This window comes from Salminus brasiliensis, chromosome 6 (assembly GCF_030463535.1).
Source record: "Salminus brasiliensis chromosome 6, fSalBra1.hap2, whole genome shotgun sequence".
Taxonomy (NCBI): Eukaryota; Metazoa; Chordata; class Actinopteri; order Characiformes; family Bryconidae; genus Salminus; species Salminus brasiliensis.
This window is the reverse complement of record NC_132883.1, coordinates 32,365,871-32,386,521: the sequence shown is the minus strand read 5'-3', so window position 1 is coordinate 32,386,521 and position 20,651 is coordinate 32,365,871. Positions and strand designations below refer to the sequence as shown.

The window sequence follows — 20,651 nt, the reverse complement described above, 5'->3', positions numbered from 1 at the left end:
ATTAGCCTGACTGCCATTAGGTACCGAGATGAGATCCTCAGACCCCTTGTGAGACCATATGCTGGTGCAGTTGGCTCTGGGTTCCTCCTAATGCAGGACAATGCTAAACCTCGTGGCTGGAGTGTGTCAGCAGTTTCTAAAAGATGAAGGCATTGAAGCTATGGACTGGCCTGCCCATTCCCAGACCTGAATCCAAATGAGCACATCTGGGGCATCATGTCTCGCTCCATCCACCAACGCCACGTTGCACCACAGACTGTCCAGGAGTTGGCGGATGCTTTTGTCCAGGTCTGGGAGGAGATCCCTCAGGAGACCATCCGCCACCTCATCAGGAGCATGCCCAGGCGTTGTAGGCACATGGAGGCCACACAATACTGAGCCTCATTTTGACTCGTTTTAAGGACATTACATCAAAGTTGGATTAGCCTGTAGTGTGTTTTTCCACTTTAATTGTGTGTGACTCCAAATCTAGGCCTCTATTCGTTAATAAATTTGATTTACATTGATGATTTTTGTGTGATTTTGATGTCAGCACATTTAACTTCGTACTAAACAAAGTATTCAATGAGAATATTTAATTCATTCAGATCTAGGATGTGTTATTTGAGTGTTCCCTTTATTTTTTTGAGCAGTGTATTTCTGGAGAGCAGAGAATGTTGGGCAGCATCGGAGTGTGGCTGACAACTCAGGCAGGTCTAACTAAAACCTAATTAAAGGGAGAAAGCCAGAGGGTAGCAGAGCCAGTTTTAGCCTAGGTTTTCACACTGACTGGGTCCTGAACATTATATGGAAGGTTATTTACACACATTGATGTGCCATCCTGGATGAGCTGCATTACCTGAGCAATGTCTGTGGGTTGTAGACACTGCCTCATGCTACCTCTTTGGGTGAGAGCACTGACACAATGCAAAAGTGATGCCAAAAAGGACAAGAACAGCGAAATGGTCTATGGTCACCACCTGCAGAACAACTTCTCTATTGTGGTTGTCTTGCTAATTGCCTCTTATTTCTATCTGTTGTCTGTTCCATTCGCACAACAGCAGGTGAAAATGATTCACAATCAGTGTTGCTTCCAGTGTTGCTGCATGATTGACTTGGAGTTACATTGTGTTGTTTAAATGTTCCCTTTATTTTTATGAGCAGTGTATATAGCACAACAACAAAAGGAAAGAGAAAAAATTGAGAGAACCCTACAGAAGTTGGTTTGAAATGTAAAATAGCCAAATACATTCAATGAAGTTTAAGTTGCACTGGAGACATCTGAAGTGAAAATAAAAAAGGTAGAAAAGGAAGGTTTAATGAGCTATTCACCTTCTGTTTATTTATGTTTTATCTGGTAGTCACATAGATCCACCTGCTAACCAGCTCTACAAAAGTATTTAGTGAGACCATTAGCTGCAGAGTACAAATCAAGGAAAGTAGACAGAAAGGTTTTTTTCAGATATTTTAAACCATTAATACTGCTACAATGGCAGTCACCCATAAAACTCTGTATGACATCATTGGAAAAGTGAAACAGGTTTTCGGACAAACCAGTCAGTACCTTATAATGACCCTGAAATAGTCATTAATGCAATCCAAATATCTTTCCTATACTTTTCCTGGGAGAATTCTCTGATATGATGCTTTTAGCCTAACGAAATATCCCACCCCTGGTTTAGTTAGGCGGTAGTACAAGGTTGTTATTATTAACATACTGAGCTTGATCCAGCTCAAAACCAGCTTTTGCTGGTAGCTGGTTTTAGGTGGTCTAAGCTGGTCTTTGATGGTCAGGATGGTTGAAAAGGCGGTCATCCAGACAAAAAACATACCCTATGCTGGTAATGTTGCATTTGATTTTGGACATGCTTGGTCATACTGGTTGTTTAGCTAGGTCAGGTTGATCATGCTTGTAGATCAGCTAAACCACCAATTGCTATTTGGTCAAAAGTTATGTTGGCTAACCAGCTTGAGCTGGCCATAAAGTTTTTTTTTTTAATCAGGGGATCACATGTAGTGCCTTAGATTTATATCAAGAGCTAACTAACACCATCAACATGAGAAAGGAATTCCACTAAAACATTTGCACTAAATTATGGTAGGGATGCAAAGTCATTTTGAGTGGTTTGATATAAAGTTATTGTAGAGAAAGTCACAGACTCCGTTCTGTACAGTGTCCATCAACAACTCAAATATAGGCATTTTATTTACTTTCCAAACTCACCACTGAACCTACACATGTATTCTGAGTTTTATATGAAATGTTGATGGCAAAGTAAGCGCAACAAACAACTGTCTACAACTGAGGGGAATTTTTGGTAGGGTTGTAGTGCAATGTGTAGTTAACACACATTTCAGAGTTTGGAAGTTCTAAAACTTTTTGCAGCTTCCTAACATCACTTGGTATGTAGCTATGATATTACAATGTATCCTTGGATCAATGGATCCTTTACTGGGTGTGTGCAAGTATCATGTTTAAAATAGATGGTGGGTTTGAGACTAAAGTAAAATGTTTCTAGTCTTAACTAAAGTATGTATATTTCACTATAAGGTTTGATCAAATGCCGACTAAAAGCTACCGTTTCTGGTTAAACGTAATTTCTATGATGACACAGATCTTTAATTTACCATAAATGAAACTGTTTAAAATGGCAAGTTACTGTTCAGGTACAATAAGTATTTTGGTAGGATAGTTCTGATATCAAGTTTCATAATGTCTAGTACTTGTAATTTACAATTAACATGTTGAAAAGTTTAATATTCTAATTGTGCACAGATAAAAAAAAATTAACTACTTTTATCAGCGTTTTTACACTTACTGCTAAAGTGACACTTGAACCCCTTAGGACAATTGTTATAAAGCAGGATTCTTCAAATTTAACATTGGACACTGACCTTTTACAGCATTTATTTATACCAAAAATGTGCCTTTTCTATATTTTACAGCTATATTCCCTTATGAAAAACAATGAAATTTACATTGACATTCGGTCCACATCTCTACTCCTCCACCCCACATGCCACACAATTAAAATATATCTAAACCCCTATGGACAGCCACATCTCCCTTATCTGAAGAACAAGGGTAGATTTTGGATACACAAAACAAGTAAAGTTAACATTTCGCTTAAAACATATTAAACATTGTACTGCTTTAAGACATAAAACATGCTGTACTATTTTTGGTTACTTTTACTTATTACAGGCTAGTCACTATAGTAGAACATGTATCCCCAGCTACATCACCCCCTTTTCTCTCTCACTGAAGATAATCTTTCAGTCAAGCTAGTGGCTTTACTTGCTGTCTACGCAAAGCCTCTCTTGCAAAGTCCCCATTTTTCTTGTCCCAAATTCTTTCTAGCAAAGTTTATAGCATCTGGGATCTTAAAAATAGACATCTTAAAGTAGAAGCAGTGTACTTTGTCTGAGAACATCATATTTCAGTATCAGTATTTTCAGACACCAAACCAGCACTCAATTTTCATAGAGCATAAATAAAGAGAACTTCACAAAGCCTTGAGATTTGTGTTTATTTATATTTTCTTTTTACATCCACACTCAACAGGGTGGTGAAAACAGCACAGCTCTAGTGAAGAGCCAACACCCTGATTTGCCTCCCTGTTGCAGGAAAGGCAAAAAAGTAATCATACATAAAGGAACAAACATACACCAACCAAGGCTACCAATGCAAAGGAAAAGCAAAACAACTTGTATGTTATTTACACAATTTCTCAAGGTTGATTATAACCAAGCAATTCAGGACTTACAAAATTGTTAAAAAAAAAAAAAAAAAAAAAACATACAATGGTAACATTCAATATGCAGAAGCAGGTCTCACCACAGTTCCAGACTTATCCCCCCCCCCTCCCCTCCCCCCCCAATCACCATAAGACAAGATCAGTCAGAGTCACTGTCCCCATCACTGTCAGCCTCCTTGACATCCACACTGAACTTGTATTCTTGGTCACAGCCCATGTAAGCATCACTCATAAAATACAGTGTATAGTTATGGACTCCAATAACAGGGGCCACAAAGTCCAGTTTCACCTACACAAGACAAATGAAATTCCAACAATACATCATTGTGGACAGAGATTCAGAGATTGACTTAACAGTAAAGGAGAACAAGAGCATGCCCAAGACATTTTTCTTTTGTAAAATAAACTATTTTCCAAGAACTACAACAAATATTTAGAAAGAGTACCGCAAGAGTACCGCAAGAGTACCGCAAGGTGAGGTACCAGCGAGAAAGTGTGAACTAACCTTCGCTTTTTGCTGCAGGGTCAACCTCTTAATGGATATGAGACTGTTAGATTTGGGGTCTCCGATTACAACCCACCAGCCCTCTTCACGTTTCTACAGACAATCCAAAAACATTAAAATGATTGCGGATAGAAAAACATTGTAAACATACATTTATTTATTTTGTCCCTCCCCAACTGACCTGCGGAAAGAGTGGAGCAATGACTGGTCCTGTAACCTCTTCCTCTCGCTCTAACTGCACCTGTACCAGAACTGGACTGCCACTGCAAACACCACATCAACTATTAGCTGTTATGTGAAAAAATGTTGTTTCTTGTTTTTTTTTTCTAGAAAAGTAAACTATAAGTGGACTAACAACAAGAATGTTGCAGAGAATGTCTAAACAACTATCAACTGGCAAAAAAGGAGAAGGAAAATAAACTGCACAGATGGACAAATAGTCACCTTTACAGTAAGTGTAAAAAACATGGTAATTTTTCATGAAGCATTCTACAAACAAGCATATTTCACAGAGACACTAAAATGGAGATAGCATAGAATATTTAATGGAATTGTGATTGGATGTGCATGTGACTGATCCTTACCTCTTGATGTCATCTTTGTCAGCAACTTCATAGGACAGCTCAATATTAGGGTAGCGGTTACAAAAACGTGCCACATCAGCCATCTGTACATCCGACAGCTGTAGAAGAGTAGTGCGGTCCTCATCCTCCATTTCCATAATGTCAAAAATACTCTCCACACCCTACACACAAAAAAGCAAATATATTAGCAAATCTGCAAGCTTTAGAACCCCAAAACACACCGCTTTTTCTCACCTTCTCAGTGCAGCGCTTGATGTGCTCTGAGGTAAAGTGCGGTAGCTGTTTGAGATACGAGTCTTTAGACCACATGGCCTGGGTCACCATCTGAGCCAGTTCCATAGCAGCCAGAGCAGGACTCAGCCAGCCATTACTGGAAAGCACATCCACACATGCTTGAATGAGACGCACAGCCTGAAACGACAAAGGCCACATTATAGAACCCCATACTGCACAAAATAAATAAATTTAAAAAGTGGTTTTGCTCACCTTGCTGAGAATTTCTTCAGCGTCAGACTGAAGCTCAGCACTCAGCTGCATACGGGACAAATGGGCTTGCAATAGCAGGTTGGTCTTCACATGGGGGTCATTAAACCTCGGGCTATTCAGCTTGTGTGGCACTTTCTGGGCCAGCTACAAAACAGAATCAACATGTTCATCAAAGACTGATCTTAAATACATAAATGTGAGTGTAGCAACTCAAAGTAATAACTGCACATAACATGTAATGTGCAATTAAAGCAATTAACTGCTAAGTGTATATATATATATATATATATATAAATAAATAAATAAATGTTTAACAAAATGTAGTAAGGCATTACATTGTGCTGTTTGTCCTGCTTTCGTTGGAATAACGGTCCAAGGAAGGGTTTATACCAGATTTTGGAGGATTTTTTTGCATTCAGTGGGTGAGGCCAGGATGTTTGACGATCACCCTCAACTCCCAGAATTATTGGATGAAGCACCATTATGCCAGATGAACATTTGGACATGGTAGAAAATGCACATGCCTGTATGTATGCCAATGTTTGTGGACTCCCAGAACACATCTATCCCAGATTGGAACATCATGTAGGACAAGCATGCAGTGTTTGGTACTCGCTTTGACTAAGTTTGAGTCATATGGTAAACTGACAGACTAATATTTTCTATTAGAACGCTCAGTAAAATCAGTGTGTGATGTCGACCGTTTAAAAAACAGGGTTTATGTGGTCAAACATGATGGATTGTTTGAAGGCTGTAACTGGTATAATTATGTGCTTTACTAAAGGCTGCAATTTGGTTTCATCTGTCTACAGGAGTTTATCCCACAAAGATTATGGTTCCAGCAACCTTTAGTCTGTCACCCACAATATTGTCCCATTTCATTCAGATAGCGATTAAAAATGCAAGGATGCCAATATTTTGGGCATGAAATGTATATTAGCACACACGGCCTAAGAGGTTCTGTCCATCTGATAGCTTAGAGAAACAAATTTAGAAATACAAGAAAAGTGAAAACAGACACTCAGACATTTATAGTATACATTCTGGTTACTAAAAGAATTGATCCAAGCCTATTGTTTGCCATGTCATTAAGCCTTTTTACATATACCACTTATTTAAATGGACTAAACAGTCAGTTATTTTTACATTGTACATTCCAGATTATTCTATTTTACTGTAACTCAATTTATAATGCAATAAGCAGCACAATGTAATGTGTTACTACATTTGTGTGTAAAAATTATGAAAATTACATGAGGAACTTATAATGTGATAACTGCATGTAATGTAGTGTAATAAAACAAATGTAAGAAAAGCTCATAGTAATGAGTCGTTAAACCATGTAACTGACCTGCCGGAGCAAGGTATCTTCATGATGTCTGATGGGAATGTTCTTATACTCTGCTGCATTGGAAATAATCTCAATCAGGCCACGGATCTTGGTCTTGGCATTCAGAGACATGCTGAACAACTCTGGGGGGGGGAGGGGGGGAAATTTTTAATCTTCATCATATGAATAAATTACAAACAATTGTAGACACGCATCACTTAGCCAGCGGGAAACTCCTATGGACTGCATATCAGTCAATTAAAACTTAATTTACATTTTTTTTTTTAAATTTACATCTTACTCGCACACAAATCTGAAAGAGACTACTCAGAACAAACATGAGATCTTGCTAAATGATATTAAATATTAAACATTTGCTTTACAAATCCACTTTACAAAATCATATTTGACAAGTGGAACGTCCATGAAAAACATAAGTGTTACTTAACCCTGAAGCTTACAGTTTACCCACTTTAAAACATTACAAAGGAGAGCTGTTGGGCAGGCTGGTGAGACTGTACACCACAGACAAAAGCATTGGGACACCAGCTCATTTATTGTTTCTTCTGAAATCAAGAGTATGAAATTGTTTTGTTGAAATAACCCTCTACTTTTCTACTAGATTTCAGCATACTGCTGTAAATTTGATTGCATTCCACGCAAAGAGCATTAATGAGGTCAGCTTGTAGGATAATCACTCCACCTCATTCACTACTTTGTCTATTCTACTGGCAATATTTCTCTACAGGGACTAGACAGGCTGTGTGCATTTGCATGTGTCAGCAATGGGTGCAAATTAAAAGTAGAGAAGGGCTGCCCAAAACATTTTTCAAACATCAACAGCCATGCATTAGATTGGTTGATCTCCTACCAATAGTGGTATAGTTGATGTAGTAGTACGCTGCAATCATGCCCAGGTTGAGAGGAGCTACATCCATCTCGTCCTCTACACTGATGCACTTTGACTGCTCCAGATCCTGCAGTGTGTTTTCCACCAGTTCCGACAAGTGGTCCGACAGGTGCCGGTGAGACATGCCTGCCATAGAAGTGGCATACAGTCAGGTCTATAAGTATTTGGACTAACATTTGTAATATTTGTACACCCTCACCTCTACAATTCAATTACTTTTGAGACTGTAAAAATGAAGGAATCATAAAATGTCTAATTCTTAAAGGTTTACATGGATACAAAATACAAATACACAATACAAAAACATGCCAAGAACAATATATATATAGCTATATATAATAGCTTGACTATACAATTCTGTCTGTACTAAACTTCATTCTTAATTGTACAATGCAGTCTCACCCTGCAGGTTGTAGTAGTTGGGGTTCTGGGTCATGCGGCGGTAAAGGAATGTCCAGGTCAGATAGTCCACAGCATCCTGCTTGTTCTCCACCGTCTTTGTGACAATCTCAGCATTAAAGTGGTCATGGAGACAGTGGTCCAGGTGGGATTCAACTGGTAGAGGCTCATAAAGAAATTTCTTAAAGAAGTCCTATCAAAGTGGAACAAAAAAAATGTAAGAACTCTGTGGGAACTAGAATAAAGGTTTAGAGCTTAACAAAATACTGAGTTTACCTTTTTGGATCCTTGACACATGATGACGCAGCGCCCCTCGTCATCCTGTAGGGGACGATTGGCTTTCCCCACCATCTGGAGAACGTCATAGATTGGATAGTCCACATAACTTAAAGAGGAGAAAATATTTCAATTTACTCAATCAAAAACTGGGCTGTTTTTGAAACTAAAAAAGTTACTTATAAGATTAACATCTTATGCAGAAATACGCACGCATGAATTTTGCCATTGTAATACTGCGTGTCCATGACAATCACCAAGTGGGCAGAGATGTTAGTTCCCCAGCAAAGGGAACGGGATGCCACTACAACCTGAATGGCACCTTAAATACAAAAAAAAAGTTTCAGTTTATCGAGCTGATAATTCTGATAATTCTATATTTTTAAAGTTAGAGCTCATAGACTTAAAGAATTTAAAGTAAAACTATAAATTCTTGCCAGAATTAAAGAGCTGCTCAACAATCTTGCGTTCCGTGGAGGAGAGCCCTTCATGCAGATAGCCCACACCATTTGACAGGGTTTCCCTTAATGTTGCATCAGACAGCTTCTCCAAGAATGGGGCCAGGTCCTTCTCAGTGCAATGCAGGAATCTACAGGGCAAAACAAAAAACAGTTAGTGTGATGTTGACATCTGTACTGTTTGTCCATTAGAAATGTTTTAGGTTGTACTATCTGAATTGCCTATATAACCATCTCAGGTCATTAGAAATTGTTAGGATTTTACATGCTTGGAAACATTAAAAGTAAACATGCTAGACGTATTTTGTATTAAATCCAATTGTACTCTGTCGATACTATGAGCCCTGCTTGATCTGTCTGATGGTTCTATAGCGAAGCATTTAAAACTTTGGTTCAGATCTCCGGCACCATACATTCTGTAGACTTTGATTACATTTCTCTACAAAATGAGCCATAAGCATATAAGCTCTGCCTGTCCCATAATTTGCATATTAGGCAAAAACACTCATGAGCATGACCATGATCAATAACTGGTACTACACTGTTGCCCATACTTAAGTGAATTTTTGCAGACATCAATAAAATAGTCAAAATGACCATTCAAACAATAAGGCTACTACTACCCAAGCGGCTTTAAGTAGTCATCTGACCAGCATGGAAATGTTCAAAAATGAAAATTGGTCATGATGCTACATGAATACAAAGCTGGTCTTACTTGTGAGAGATAGCTTGGATCCCAGATTGCCCTGCAAATTTGTGTTTACTAGGAGACATTAAGAACCAAGCTTTGCTAGCTTACTTTACCTCTGTGGCACTACATCAGCAGCACAGAATGTGAGGATGTCAATGGCGGTAAGGCGAGTTTGACGTCGAGATGGCACAAACACCAACGTTGGTTTGGACGGAGAGTGCTTCATAATGGCGTGATACACAGGTTTAGCCATAGACAAAAGACGGGTCTGTGTATGACTCACGTTGAAACCCTAAGAAAGGAGCAGACAGCACAACTTAAAGAAGAAATGGGTAGACTAAAAGAATATATATATATATATATATATATATATATATATATATATATATATATATATATATATATATATATATATATATATATATATATATAAATAAAAATAATACATATTTTCTCAGGACATTGCATTCATTTTTCAAAATCAAAGCTCCTTCTCATTCACTAGTTTTTCATTGTGTGTTGTGGGGTGTTTAGAAATAATATGTACACACAGATATGTATTAAATCTTGCAATATGATTATACTGGGATTCAAAATGGTTCTTTCATGTCTATCATTCAGCTTGTCAACAAATGCATGTCCAAAAGTCCCCCAAAAAGGACTGCAAAGTTTACTCCTGAAATATATTTATCTAAACCGTTTTCAGCATTTCCCTCTTTAACAGGGAATGACTTAGGTCTGTGCTATTTAAAATCCATGTACTATACAGTTTAGCTATGAACGGAAAATAGCAGTCAACTGCAAAAATCCTGAGAAGCTTAGGACCCCCTGGAATTAAGTATGCTTATGACATCAAGCATCCCCCTACCCCAGTCTAAGCCCAAGTAAATTTACCTGGATGTGGAGCTCCAGTGGAACAGGCCGAACATTCGGGTGGAAGTTGAAGGTAGCTGTGGTGCTGCAACCCAGCCAGTGGGCAACGTCTTTAGCATTGGACAGGGAGGAACTGAGTGCCACAATGCGGATGGGCCTTTCGATCTGAGAGGAGATGTACCTCATTCTGGAGCAGATGACTTCAAGCACAGGCTAGTAGGACATGAAAGGCAGATAAGAAATTGTGTTTGGGGATGCACCCCTGTATGACCAGAATACAGTCTTGACTTTCAGGGTCCTTTAATATTTCAAGGCTTTTTTTTTTTTTGAGCAAAAGACCCATGTCTTTAGTGAAAGTAGATTTCACATTATGCAAATTTACAAGAAACCTAAACTGATTGAGCTGCATGGTTTTAGCAATCTTTACAGAATCCCCTTGAGGCCGATCACCCCCTGCCACACCCACACCCCAAACCAAAATACTACTTCCTGCTACGGTCAACGTCCTTACCCCATTTTCTCCTCCAATGAGATGAGTCTCATCCACAATAAAGAGGCTGACATTTTGGACATTTTTCCTCTGCTTCCACCGACGGGACAGGATGTCCCACTTGTCTGGGGTGCTGATGATTATGTCTCCTTTTCCCAACAGCTTCAGGTCAGTGCTGGTTTCCCCAGTGAGAATGACCACTTTTTTATTCAGAGCATCCTGGAACTTCTGGTGCCAATCCACAAACACCTATTTACCAAACACACACACCACCAGCAGTCAAAGGCATCATCAAATTTCTGCTGACATTACACTGCACAAAAAATGTAAAACTGAACACAACACAGACAAGTAAAATGAAACCTTCATATTTAACCCATCCTAGTGAATCTCAGTGTCTGGGGTTTAATTAGGGGTATACCTCTATCCTTCAGCTTGTCAACAAATGCACGTCCAAAAGTAAGAGTATGCAGTAAAATGCACGTCCAAAAGTAAGAGTATGAAGTAAAAGGGAGTTTTAGAAAAATAGTCAACTGTAGTCTTTACTTGCAAAAAACCTTCTAAATTCCTGGAAGGCCTAGGTAACTTGCTCAAGGGCATGTCAGCGGTGAATGTTGAGGGAGACAAAAAGTGCCAGTGGATGCAAATAAACACACGTAAACTGATGGAGTCTTTCACACGGTGTCCGGAAAAATTCAAACTGGTGTAAAAGGGCCTCAACACGGACACGTGAATCCAGCACCGCACACGCTCCCCGGCCTTGCACACAAGATTCTCATCATCAACTCGCCTATGTCCAGATGACTCAGCACTTTTGCTGGTGCTTACCACATGGATTGAGCATGAGGAAACTGGTTTTATAGTTGAAATTTCACACACTGTTAGGGAGAATGGTGCTCTCGTAGATGGGAAAACAAGTTTGAGGTATTTCCCTCCTTTAGCTGCCACTTTCCACCCACATTTGCAAATGGTTTCCCCATCCTCAAATGATAGGAGTCCAGTGTAAGTGGATTTAGTGGAGTGAACTTCATTCTTACTATAAGTATTTAATTTCTATTTTACAAAACAGTGAAAAAGTTGTTTTATTTTGCTGTTCAGTTATAAGATATGCAGCAAATCATCTAATTTTATTTTAATTTAATCACTCAGAATTGTGAATGTATGTTATTAAAATTCAAACTATGTCCAGAATGACACTAAATTTTGTGTTAAGCACTGATCTGAAACTAACATGTATACAAACATACTGGAAGGAATAGGAGCATAATGGCAATAAGCAGACCTGTTCAGCCAGAGCCTCCATAGGCGTGATGTAGACACAGCGTCCCTCTGTGTTATGTAGTAGCATCCTCAGAATGGCAAACTCTGCACAGATGGTCTTCCCACTGCCAGTGGGGGCTCCCACAAATACATTATCATCACTGTTGTACACTGCATTGAACACTGAAAGGACAGCAGTTTATCAGGGACAGACAACATGCAAATGTTTAGAAAATCACTCATTTAAATAATTTAATTTTACACAATGCAAATCTGCATTAAACTTAAAATACTGATTTAATAATTGATGGATTCGTGCGAACTAAAATTGCAAAACTGATTACAACTTACAACATTGAAATTTTAATTAAACTGCAAGACATGGTATTTTCCGTTACTGGCCTCCACCTACAGCTGCAGCATTTAATTAACTTTTATACCGTCACAATTGTGCCTTGAGCACCCCTCGCTGACTGCCGCACATTAGAAGCTCAAGAATAGAGAGCCGGCAAAGACAACACACACAAAGCACCAAGTTGACTATTTATAATATACCATCTATTGTATAAACTACATAATACATACAACCTTCATCACAGATCAGCAGCTAGCAGTTACAAGGACACGCACCAGATGTTACAGCCATCCTACCTTTTTCCTTCACTGACTCAAAAATGTCAGTTTGGGGCTCATTGCAGAGTTCGCTGCTTCAATAAAATAGTTTCACAATAGGATGCTGCATCTGAGCTCCAAAGTGTGCAACATGGCATTAAAGCCCTCAACAGCTAAATACAGTCGCAAATTCAACAGACAATAAAGGTTGCAATAGCTTGTAAAGTTTTAAAAATTTAACGCAAAGGCAAGTTAGTTTAGGTTTGCTTCTAGACTGTGGCAAAAAGGCTAAACCTCCTAACGTCACCCACCAAAGAAATAAAACTTGTTATGAATTGGAAGCTGCTGGAACACTAGTGTCACAATATACACAAGCAAGTTTTACATCGTCATGGACTAAAAGAAAAATCAAACCTCCACCTTTGACTAGTTTGCGGCCTCCCCAAAGTTCAGAACCTATAGAAAATACGTGAACTCTGCCAGACATCTGGTCAATATGCAACTTCATATAAGGTACGTACACAAGTACGAATGTTTTACCCTTTACATAATTTTTTTTATCTGGTGCCGATTTAAAATTAAAGTTAATTACACATTTTATCATCCAATATTTATGCTGCACACTCATTCTGCCTCAAGAAAAATAAATTCAATCCAATTCAAAATAAATCATTGACAGCCAAACATTGCCATGACATTCTTGTCCATGATGAATATGTCAATGTCATATCACAACCATAAATCTGCAGCAAAATAAGTCATCATTGTGTTTGAGTGTGCGATACCTTGCGTCTGAATGGGGTTGAAAAAGGGGAACTTGTTCTGATAAAGGCTCTCAAAGGCAGCATTTCTCAGGGCAGATACAGGCAGAGGCTGCAGATCCAGCAGCTCAGTAGGAGGAGGATATTTCTCTGGGAGGATGAGGTGACGGAATGACACCGGCAGCTGTGTTTCACATGCTGCCGGTAAAGAAAGACAGCAAGGCAGAAAAACTGTATGACCGCACTACAGAATATGAATAGTCAATAAAATGTCAAGAGTATCAAAAGCTCTTGTAACTTACAAAGCCAGCGGTCTGAGACCACTCTGATGAAGTACTGTGGAGGCAACGGCTCAAACACAGGCACAAAAAAGGTGACCAAATGTTCATCCTGAGCATACTTGGCCTTAAGCAGGAAGTATTCATGGTGTAGGATCACCTCACTGTCAACATCCTCCACCAAAATCCAAAATGCCTCAGATGAGCCATGTACCTGAGACAAGAGCACACTTTGTTTTGGAATTTCATTAATCCGTACAACTTAATTTAGCAATGAAAACCACTTATGCTTTTCATGGAAAAGCAACATTATCAAAATGAACTTCTAAGTTCTAAATATTAATATGTTGATAAAACAGCATAAGTCTGGCTGGGAGACTGACCTTGTCATCCCACTGAAAGTCTGGTGTAATGGTAAGTTCCACCTTAAGGGTGGAGCGGGTGATTGGCTGAAGGTGAACTGCCAGGTCCAGTTTTGGAAATTGATGCACATACTTATGGATGGTTTTCCCCATTTTTGGCATGCGGATTAGCTCACCTGAAAGGACAGAAAATTCACTTTAAATGCAATTAATCAGTGTTGCAAGGTTAAAAGATCAAGCCCAATCACTGAGAAATATCAATGACCCAAATGACAATTACATTTATCTCCTAAATTAAATAATTTTGCAATAAATCTGGAGGTGACCACCAACCAATCTCATTGTGGTTGAGATCATAAAGACGCTCAAAGGGAAAGCTTTTCTTCTCAATCTTCTTGATAACCTCTTCTGGAAGCTTGCGAAACTGACGCAGAGGAGACATAGACTGCCACCTAGGAGAGAAACCCGTTCAGATCAATATGCAACAAACAGGAAAAAAGTTAAGTGAGAATTTCTAGTCAAACAGTATCTGCAAATAATAAAGCATAGATTTGCATGTGAACAATAATCCAAATAAGGCAATTTTTTATTAGTGTATTACAACCTAGACCAAAAACAAGTTAAACAACTTTATTCTTTGAAGAGAATATAACAGGTTATGCCTTTAATGGTAAAATACTTTTGCATTACTGATCATAAAAAAAAAAAAAAAAAAAAAAAAAAAAAAATATATATATATATATATATATATATATATATATATATACACACACACACACACACACACACTTTTTTTTTTTTGCTGCGTTCAACCACACCAACCAAACAGCAGTTTAAGCTTATGAAACCAATCATTAAACGCAACAGTGACATTCAAATGCAAGTGTCTAAAATGTACTGATAAAGGTAACAGGCCTAAAAAGTTCAATGGGTACACATTTAATGAAAAGCATACACATGCAAGTACATAAACAATTACTTGGGGTGGTAACAGCTTTCTGAACAAGCGGCAATATTAACAAAAGCCTTTCTTTGGTGAAACTAGTTTCAGAGGTGGCAAGTAAGTGCTTCGTTACGGTCCTTAAGTACTTTTGAAATATCTGTACTTGAGTTTTTCTATCACCAAAATGTTTCACTTCTACTAAACATTACAAAATAAAATTGTATTCATTTTCAAAACAGGCTTGTTACATTAAAAACTTTTTTATTATTAAAATCAAGCAGTTTCAAGGCAGCTAATCATCCTGCTAAAAGAAATTGAATCTGTAAAGAATTAAAGAGCTAAGCTATAGTTTGTAACCTGATGGGAAATATAAATTGTAGCTAGTGCAATCTTCGTTAAAAAATAAATAAATAACTAAATAAAAAATGAAAAAAATTTGATTACCACTTTAAATCCCGCCTTAAGTTAATTCAGTTTTTGGTGCAGTGCGTTTGAGTTACATATATACTAACAGTTTCTGATGCATCATTATGCTTAACAAAAGCCAAACATGTTCTTTAGCCTTCTACCTTCCTTTAGCCCAGAATACTGACATCAGTCCTGTCAAAAATGTCAGGGTTGCGTATTAGAGGACTGCAGGAGAATGTCTGTCGATCTGCCAGTCGGACAAAGCTATGAAGTAAAATCTTCTGTATACCCCGCAGTTACACTTAGTGCAGTCAATCATCTGCCTACTAAACAAATCAATTCCACCAGTTAGAGTTTAGGGTTAGTAATGTTATGGTAAAGAAATGTGGGGTAATCTTTTAGATCAATTTGTTACAGAACCAACGTGACCAAATTAACATGACACCACCAAGTCAATCTTAATAGATCTGATTTTATCCAACAGATCCTAATGTTAGCCCAATATCAACTATCTTGCTTGCAAAATATTAGCACCCTTAGTAAATTATCAACTCATACTTCTCAATATAAATTCAGTCCCATCAGACAAAGTTTTCAAACATAGCACAGTTACTAGAATGCTATAGACTGGATCAACAATTATCTTCTGAACAGACACATTTACATAGACACAGGTACATGTATATGCAATCAAAACTGTACTGCTCTACTTAAGTGCGGTGGTATATATATATATATATATATATATATATATATATATATATATATATATATATACACATATATACACACATATATATACACATATATACATACATATATATATACACATACATATACACACATATATATATACACATACATATACACACATATATATACACACACACACACATATATACACATATATATGTGTATATATGTGTGTGTATATATATATATATATATATATATATATATATATATATATATATATATATATATATATATATATATACACACACATACATACATACATATACACATACAGTCATGCCCGAAAGTATTCATACCCCTGGCAAAGTTTGACTTAAATTTACTTTTATTTAACCAGAAGTTATATTTTTGCCTTGAAACGACACAGGCATCTCCCAGGAGATAACACGATGATGTACAAGAGGCATCATTGTGGGAAAAAGTATTTCTCAGCTTTTATACACATTTGAACAAAAAGTGGCATGTCCAAAATTATTCATACCCTTTGAAAACTGTCACAGTATATGGGAAAATCCAAAGTTCTATACCATTCCAAATAGTCCAAGCTGTTTTAAAGCATCCTAATTACCCTGATTCATTGGGAACAGCTGTTTTAATCAACTCAACAGGAGAAAAACAGCAGCTCTCTGCAGTTGGTTTGTGGGCAGTCATGGCTAAGACAAAGGAGCTCACTAAGGACCTGCGGCTGTGCATTGTGGCCGCTCACAAGTCAGGAAAGGGCTATAAAGCCATATCAAAATGTTTTCAAGTTCCAGTGGCTACAGTGCAAAGTATTATTAAAAAATACAAGAAGTTCCGCACTGTGGAAAATCTCAGAAGATGTGGTCGGAAGCCAAAAGTGACACCTGTGCTGGCCAGGAGAATAGTGAGAGAGGTGAAGAAAAATCCAAGGATCACCACCAAGGCCATCCTGGTGAATCTGGACTCTGCTGGTGGCGACATCTCAAGGCAGACAGTTCAACGGACACTGCACACTGCTGGGTTCCACGGACGCAGGCCAAGGAGGACACCACTTCTCCAGAAAAGGCACACAAAAGCCCGCTTGACCTTTGCAAATGCTCATCTGGACAAAGAAGAAGACTTCTGGTGTTCTGTCTTATGGTCAGATGAAACAAAAATTGAATTGTTTGGCCACAATGATGTGTGCACCATTTGGCGTAAAAAAGGAGAAGCCTTCAACCCTAAGAACACCATCCCCACTGTCAAACATGGTGGTGGGAACCTAATGTTTTGGGGGTGTTTTTCAGCCAATGGACCAGGGAACTTGATCGCAGTAAATGGCACCATGAAAAAAGAGCAATACATCAAGATTCTCAACAACAACATCAGGCAGTCTGCAGAGAAACTTGGCCTTGGGAACCGGTGGACATTTCAGCACGACAACGACCCAAAACACACAGCCAAAGTGGTAAAGAAATGGTTAGCAGACAAAAACATTAATGTTTTGCAGTGGCCCAGCCAGAGTCCTGACTTGAATCCAATTGAGAATCTGTGGAGGGAGCTAAAGATCAGGGTGATGGCAAGGAGACCCTCGAACCTCAAAGAGTTGGAGCTCATCACTAAAGACGAATGGGCAAAAATACCAGTGGAGACATGCAAAAAGCTGGTCAGCAATTACAGGAAGCGTTTGATTGCTGTAATAGCCAATAAAGGCTTTTTTTATTAATTATTGAGAAGGGTATGAATAATTTTGGACATGCCACTTTTTGTTCAAATGTGTATAAAAGCTGAGAAATATTTTTTCCCCACAATGATGCCTCTTGTACATCATCGTGTTATCTCCTGGGAGATGCCTGTGTCATTTCCAGGCAAAAATATAATTTCTGGTTAAATAAAAGTAAATTTAAGTCAAACTTTGCCAGGGGTATGAATACTTTCGGGCATGACTGTGTGTGTGTGTGTGTGTATATATATATATATATATATATATATATATATATATATATATATATATATATATATATATATATGTGTGTGTGTGTGTAATTAAAAACAGAACCAGTACCATTTTAATGCCTTACAATCTGTCTTTTACGATCATAAACTAGTCTTATAAGCTGAGAAAACTCAATCGTTTTAAACTCTTTAAACAGTTGCAGGCTGAGTGGAGGTGGTTAGAGTTCATTTAGCTTTCTTTAATCTTTCTTTATTATTTTAGTCAATGGTTAACTAGTTTCTTGTTTTAGGTTTTCACTCATTTATTTATGTATTACCTATGTTTTTGCTCTTTGACAGCCATTTTTTACTATATGGTTTGCTTAAACTCCTCCTAAACATCTTTTGTTTTATACATATTATATATACATATATAATTAAATATACTAATTTCTTGTTCATAATCAATCTATACATCACCTAGGCACCTTTGTCACCCTGAATGTATACAGAATTTAAATAAAGGATGAATTGAATTAAAAAGAAGGAACACACTGGCGAGCTCAGCAACACCAGGAAGATCACAGAAGCTACTTAAATAAGATGAATTAGAATCAGAATTTCCCTCCGTAAAGAAAAACTCCTTTATAACATCTAGCCAAGTCAAGAACACTTAAGGAGGTAAACGTATCGATGTCAAAGTCTACAAAGACATCCTGAACTTGCATAAAGAAAGAGTTTACAAGACACAAAACAGGTTTGTAGGGTGGTGTATTGACAAGAACCTGGTGATAAGATCACATGGCTTACCAATTCAGTGATACCATCTGGTATTATAGTGATACAAGAATTACACCATTGCATAAAAAGTAAGTGTTTTCTTTTACTCCATATTTTATGCATATCATAAGTGTGATCTGTATGGCGCACAACACTAGCAACCAGGGTTCAAACTACAAAACCGCAATCATATTTGCATATAACCTATCAATTAAAAATCCATATTGTAAGAATTGACAGTATTGTAAAACATTGTGGTACTTTAATTATACTTACTGGGCGACTGAGATTTTAAAAATAAATAAATAAAATCAAACAGGTCCACCCTCCTTTTAAACATGAACTTTGTGTTCCAGAAGTACTGAATTTCCATATGTGGAAAAAGATTACTGCGAACTAGATCAATCAATGTTTGCGGGGAGTCAATACCAATTATAAACAGATACTGATCAAGAGCATGACTGGATGCCAGATTAAACTCAAATGGCAAACGTGGTAATACAGCCCGTTTTAGGCCTAGGCCTGTAATGTTCTGTGTGTTGACCATATTTGAAACATGACTGGTGCTGGTCACAGTTCACTGATTTTTGTGGCGTAATTTTCTTTTTGTGACAAGGAATGGCAGAGCTGCGGAAATCCTTAATTCATCTCAGCAGTTTCCGATGGTTAAGAAATATCAGCCAACCACTGTATGGACTGGCAAATAAAGCCTTGTATCTTGAAAATTATGTCTTTACAGGCCAAAATGTTAACTTTAAATGAAAGTCATTGTGCATTCTTTCCATCACTAGTTCAATCATAAGGGTTTTGCAACTTATTTAAAGTGTATTCATATACATTAATCTGCTTTTTACGAAGAACTGGCAAAAAGCACAAGGACTAGTTTGATTTACGTATTTCTTAATTGTATTATTGCATTTTTCCCTCCATATGATTATGAAGTGGTATTTCACACAGGAGTTGATTCAAATAGGAGAGATCGCTTAAATGTAATTGAGAAACGTATTTCAAGCTACGATGTAAAAGTAGAACCATCAAATTGTGACCACAGACAACGCTGCTCTGCCATATGAGTTTACACACACACCTTAGAAAATGCCTATAGGAGAATCTTAGGTAGTCTAACAAGAAGAAACATGTACGTTGTGCAGCCTTGTAATTACACAAATGCGTGCAGATTTCGCATTCTACATATGAAATACCAAGAAGAGATTTCTTTAATACTTATACTTACAAAATACTTTTGTACAAAAACCACATTTGCAACTATAACGAAAAGAAAGTGTTATGATAATGTATTTGCACACATAGTTGGTGGTATGGTCGGCAAATTAAATTAAATCGATTTGGCAGCCAATATTCAAACAAGTGCTTATAGTGTAGAAATGTAACTTTCCTGAATAAGTTTTCCTCTTCTGTACTGGAGCAGGATTTCTGCATTTCTCATTATCTTTATTACACTTTGACCAACATAGCAAGATGCTTTTCACTACTTAATCAGCATGCTCTGCATGTTCACATAACAAAAATGGGTGAGGATTAAACAAGCTTAACCACATTTTTTTTTATATTTGTTGGTTGTTATTAAAAAACAGTGGATGTAATGAAAACTGAAATAAGTCATACAAATGTATGACTTGTGCATCACTAATCAGTATTAGTTCATTTAAAGGCATTGGTGTTTTACAAAAAAATGGCAGCCACTAAAACAAACACTCTTGGCAACTTACATTCTTTTGTCAATCATCTTGCAGAGGTTCATTGTTTTGTCTGTAAGCTGGGCCCAGCCTCGACCAAGGACAATCTCAAAAATGGCCCTCATCAGTCGTCCGGCACTCTGAACACAAACAAGATTTATATATTTTAAAAAACACTTT

At 37.6% G+C, this 20,651-nt stretch overlaps 1 protein-coding gene across 1 annotated transcript in view; it reads right to left on the bottom strand.

Moving 5' to 3' along the window:
• Positions 1–3,855: 3,855 nt before the first annotated feature.
• Positions 3,856–20,651, bottom strand: part of snrnp200 (small nuclear ribonucleoprotein 200 (U5)) — a 33,834-nt gene continuing 17,038 nt past the window's right edge. Inside the window, exons 25-45 of the mRNA XM_072682043.1 lie at positions 20,505–20,611; positions 14,346–14,464; positions 14,034–14,188; positions 13,675–13,864; positions 13,397–13,570; positions 12,022–12,182; positions 10,761–10,988; positions 10,271–10,462; positions 9,490–9,668; positions 8,665–8,816; positions 8,441–8,549; positions 8,228–8,336; positions 7,955–8,144; positions 7,514–7,678; positions 6,664–6,785; positions 5,313–5,456; positions 5,061–5,237; positions 4,827–4,987; positions 4,424–4,505; positions 4,243–4,335; positions 3,856–4,026 (exon numbers count right to left, since the gene is read on the bottom strand). Of these exons, the coding sequence (XP_072538144.1) occupies positions 3,877–4,026; positions 4,243–4,335; positions 4,424–4,505; positions 4,827–4,987; positions 5,061–5,237; positions 5,313–5,456; positions 6,664–6,785; positions 7,514–7,678; positions 7,955–8,144; positions 8,228–8,336; positions 8,441–8,549; positions 8,665–8,816; positions 9,490–9,668; positions 10,271–10,462; positions 10,761–10,988; positions 12,022–12,182; positions 13,397–13,570; positions 13,675–13,864; positions 14,034–14,188; positions 14,346–14,464; positions 20,505–20,611 (3,159 nt within the window). The 3' untranslated portion in view covers positions 3,856–3,876. The remainder of the gene's footprint in view (positions 4,027–4,242; positions 4,336–4,423; positions 4,506–4,826; positions 4,988–5,060; positions 5,238–5,312; positions 5,457–6,663; positions 6,786–7,513; positions 7,679–7,954; positions 8,145–8,227; positions 8,337–8,440; positions 8,550–8,664; positions 8,817–9,489; positions 9,669–10,270; positions 10,463–10,760; positions 10,989–12,021; positions 12,183–13,396; positions 13,571–13,674; positions 13,865–14,033; positions 14,189–14,345; positions 14,465–20,504; positions 20,612–20,651) is intronic.